The sequence below is a fragment of the Cupressus sempervirens genome, chromosome 2, assembly GCF_028749045.1.
Source record: "Cupressus sempervirens isolate cs-2001-9-10 chromosome 2, ASM2874904v1, whole genome shotgun sequence".
Taxonomy (NCBI): domain Eukaryota; kingdom Viridiplantae; phylum Streptophyta; class Pinopsida; order Cupressales; family Cupressaceae; genus Cupressus; species Cupressus sempervirens.
This window is the reverse complement of record NC_143119.1, coordinates 111,501,172-111,505,803: the sequence shown is the minus strand read 5'-3', so window position 1 is coordinate 111,505,803 and position 4,632 is coordinate 111,501,172. Positions and strand designations below refer to the sequence as shown.

The following is a 4,632-nucleotide window of genomic DNA, read 5'->3' as shown; positions in this document are numbered from 1 at the left end:
ATAGGTGCCTGATCTCAAACTGCAAATCATGAAAGATCCTCCTATTCCTCTCAAGCCAAACATGCCATAAAATAAGGGAAGGGCCGATAGTCCAAGCAACCTAAAGAAAAGAACTCTTGGAAGGGGAATGGACCAAATGGTCCCAGAATTTAGACAAAGAGGAAACATGCCATCACGTGCATCCCCACACACTCCACTAGAAGTGCCAAATCTGTTTGGCAAAGGGGCATTGGAAAAAAAGGTGAGATACAGTCTCTTCACTATTGTAGCCAAGAACACAGGTGGAAGTCCCTTGGAAGCCTTGCTTGCAAAGATTATCCCAAGTGAGACAACAATTGTAAACCAAAATCCAAAGGAAAAAGTTACACTTAGGCCATGAAAAAATATTCCAAACTTTCTTCCACCAATAGACCTCCACCTCACCAAAAAGTTGCTTCGTCAATGCAAGGTACCCAGAAGAAACAAAATACTTTCCAGAGGAAGCACCTCCCCAAGCTAAAACATTAGGTTCCTGCAATGAGCTGCACTCCCTAGAAGCCAATATCTAAGATAGTTCCAAGTGATCTCCCATGAGCAACCCATAGGCCAATCAGAAGAATTCTTCCATCTATAACCCACAGCAAGGCCCAGGTTACAAGCCTCCTTATAATGAGCCACCTTATTCCATCCAGCAGCAAGGAAAGAATCACAAAGAGCTTGCAAGTGAGGATGAGAGGATAGGAGAGGAGGATGCCCATTCCAAGAATCACTCCAAAATAGAGCCTCAGTGCCTCTATTGCAGATCCAAAATAAACTTCTCTTCACCAGGTGAGCACCAATCTTAAGGGTATTCCACACCATAGAGCCTCTTCCCTCAAGAGAAAAATAGGAAATATCTGAAGGTTCAACAATAGGTAAATACTTGTGTGATAGGATACGGGCCCAAAGCTGAGACTAGCTAGTACACCAATGCCAATAGAGCTTGGTAGCAAGAGCTTGACTACACAAAATAGTAGACCGAAGGCCAAGGCCTCCTTCCTTTTTTGGCCTGCAAATAGTATCCCAATTGATGAGGCTCCATTTGGTATGTTGCAAATTACCACTCCAAAGAAATTGATGAGAGAGGGCATCAAATTCCTTAAGAAAATACACCGGGGCAGCCTGAACCATGCTTCTGTATATGGGAAGAGCCTGAATAACATATTGAAGGAGTGTCACCCTACCAGCAGTAGAAAGCCACCTGTGAGTCCAATGATTGACCCTTTATTGAAGTTTGTCAAGCAAGCTTTTCCAAAAAAGTATAGGCTATCTACCCACCACAATAGGGACCCCCAAGTAAGTCAAAGGGAGAGACGCAATTTGAAATCTCAGGATATTAGCAATCCTCCGTTGGATCAACTCAAGAGTGTTGAAGAAAAAAATAGAGGACTTGTGGTCATTAATTTTCTGCCCAGAGACAACCAAATAAGTATCCAAGGTGAGCCTAAGGGCTTTAGCTTCCCGAATCCAAGCTCTCCTAGCAAGAGCAGTATCATCAACAAATTGGAGGTGAGAAAGAGTAGGCAAACCATTTCCCCATTTCCATCCTTGAATCAAATTTTGGGAAACATGAAACTTGATAAGTCTACCAAGTCCCTCAACCATAATGATAAACAAATAAGGAGAGATGGGATCCCCCTAACAAAGGCCTCTAGAAGCTCCAAAAAGCTCCGTCGGTTCACCATTAAGAAGGATCGAGAAGGAAGGAGTAGTAACACAACTAAGAACCCATCTAACCCAGTCTTGACTGAAGCCAAAAGCTAGAAGAACTTTTTGCAAGAAATCCCAATTGACTCTGTCATAAGCCTTAGCCATAACAAGCTTAATAAACATAGCACGTTCCTTGGAAGTACACATAGAGTGAATAGCTTCAAAAGCAATAACCACCCCATCCAAAATTTGTTTTCCTACCACAAAACCCCCTTGTTCCTTAGAGATAACCATAGGAAGGGAAACTTTAAGCCTCTCTGCTAGGAGCTTAGTGATGATTTTATAGACCACATTACAAAGAGTAATGGGCCTAAAAAAGTCTAGCTGATTAGCCTCTTCCTTCTTCAGAATAAGGACTAACAAAGTAGCATTCAATGCCTAAAGCATTTCTTTGTTGGAAAAGGACTCCTGAACCACATCCAAAAGGTCATGATTGATAATATCCCAAAATTCCTGAAAGAATTCAACAGGGAAGCCATTCGGCCCCGGAGGTTTGCCCTTTCGCAAGCCAAAGACCACCCCTTCCAAGTCAGACATACTAATTGGTCTCATAAGAGAATCATTCATCTCACTATTCACAATAGAGGGAATACAAGACAAGATAGTATTCTCCTCAATCTCTGTTGGAGGTAAATCATCTGAAAAGAGAGTAGAGTAAAACTGGATAGCTTCCCTGGAAACAGCTTGAGAAGAAGTTAGACACGTTCCATTAGAAGTAACCAGAGAAGAAATGTAACTCCTGTTACATCGAGCCTGCACATATTTATGGAAAAATGCAGTGTTCTTGTCCCCTTCCTAAAGCTAGTCAACTCGAACTAAGATCCCACTCAGCTAAATTAACAGAAGCTTGGGATTTTGCAATTCCAAGAGCTTTTGAAAAACCCAGATCCTGAATCTACCTGGTAATAACACCAAGATGATCTTGAGCCCTCTTCTTCATAATATAGAGATTACCAAAGCAATTCCTATAACAATGCTTCAGCTTTCTTTTAACATATTGAAGTTTTTTGGAGAAGGAGAAGATAACAGTGCCATAGGCAGGGCCTCCTTATCTCCACCAGTGAGCCATTAAGTCATGAAGAGAAGAGTCTCGAAGCCACATCAGCTGAAACTTAAAGGGAGGCTTCTTGGGGACAACAACATAACTAGTTGTGAGCTTAATAGGCCAGTGGTCAGAACCTTTCCAATCAAGAATTTTAGAAGAGAGCGAAAGAGATCCAGAGTTCCAAAAACAAGAAACAAGGAACCTGTCCAAGCGTTCTGAGATAGCATCATTACCAGCCTTTTGATTGTTGCAAGTGAAGAGCCCATTATGAGGTTTGACATAAGAGACATATAAAAGATCAATATTTTGTCGAAGAAGCTTAGAAGAAGGACCCAAGCGGGCCAGCCCAACCCTCTTCTCCTCCAGACTGAGAATAGAGTTAAAGTCTCCAACCACAATCCAAGGTAAGAAAGGATGACATCTTCTAACATGCCTAATATAATCCCAGAGCTTAATCTTTCCAAGGAGATCAATAGGAGCATACACATTAGTAACAAGAATTAGCTCTCCAGTTTCTAGAGAGGAAGCAACCATTAAAAGAGCCAAGAGGCAAGAGACCCAGTAAAGTGGCATTACTTTCCTTGGATCCCAACAAATAGAAAGACCACCAAAACTCCCCAAAGCACCAACACACTGACACTAGCCTAGAAACCAAATGTTAGGAGCACATCTAAACATGAAGTCTAGTAAAAGATTGGTCTCTTGGATACAAAGGATATCCGGAGAATGCTCAACCACCAGCTCTTGAATAGCTTTTTTCTTGGGGATGCTATTCAACCCCCTTACATTCCATGAGAGAATAATCATTGAGTAGAGTGGGGAAAATTCTCATCCAAGGTCCTGATAGCCCCAGACTCTACCAGTAAATCTCATGTAAGTCTCCTATAAGTTTAATTTTTTCCTAATCCTGCTTTCAACCAACTCTTGAAGGAGTAGTAAAAGAGACTTTCTTAAATGGTCTTTGCATCAGGCCCAAAGCAAGAGAAGATCCCTTACCTTTACCAGAAGCAAACACATCTTTAACCAAATCTGCTAAAAGAACATCCTTTTCCTATGGAGCAGGAGAAACCACAAGGGCACCAGACTTAGGGCCAATAGAAGTCTCTAGAAACTGCTGAACTATAACATCCTGGTTGCCACTAAGAGTAGAACTCCTCCCCTTTGAGCCAATAGCTACACACTGAGCCTCTGCAAGAATACCTTCTTCTATGACCATGTTGTCAAGAACCTCAAAACGATTGAACCCTGAATCCACTTGTCGATCTAGATGAGATCACTTCTGACCCAGCCCCATAGCACGAGTTTGAGCCAGGATAAAACCATCCTAATCAAGACTAGAAGAACTAGATGTCCCTTGCCCCTGACTTGAAGTATTCATTTGTGCTTTCCCTTTTCTTGTACTATCAATCTGAACATTGCCTTTTCCAGAACTAACATTATGACCATTCCCCTTACCATCATTAGCCATCCTTGGACCAGAGAACCTAGCAGGGGTCCCACTGCCTTTGGAGGCTTGAGGGCATTGATTCTGTAAATTCCCATATGCATGAAAAATGTGGCAACGAAAGGGAATAGATTCATAGTCTAGCTATTGGATCCAAGAAGTGAAACCTAGGCAAATTTCTATAGAATCTGGCAAAGGATTATTTAAATCAATATCAACACAAATACGGGCATAAGAAATAACCATTTTGTCCAATTATTGATGTGCTATAGTAGTTGGCTTTCTAAGCACAACAACAATCTATCCCAGGATATCCTCATGCCAGAACTCCAAAGGAAGCTGCGGAAGGGGGACCCAAACAGGCAACCTCGAAGGAAGATCCTCAGCAGAATTGAACCCCGTATGCTAGGGCTTG

At 42.0% G+C, this 4,632-nt stretch overlaps 1 protein-coding gene across 1 annotated transcript; it reads right to left on the bottom strand.

The window, feature by feature from the left end:
* Window positions 1-2,776: 2,776 nt before the first annotated feature.
* LOC149571274 (uncharacterized) lies at window positions 2,777-3,346 on the bottom strand. Its single transcript, XM_089815685.1, has one exon. The coding sequence runs from the start codon at window positions 3,344-3,346 to the stop codon at window positions 2,777-2,779; it is 570 nt and encodes a 189-aa protein (XP_089671811.1).
* Window positions 3,347-4,632: the final 1,286 nt, after the last annotated feature.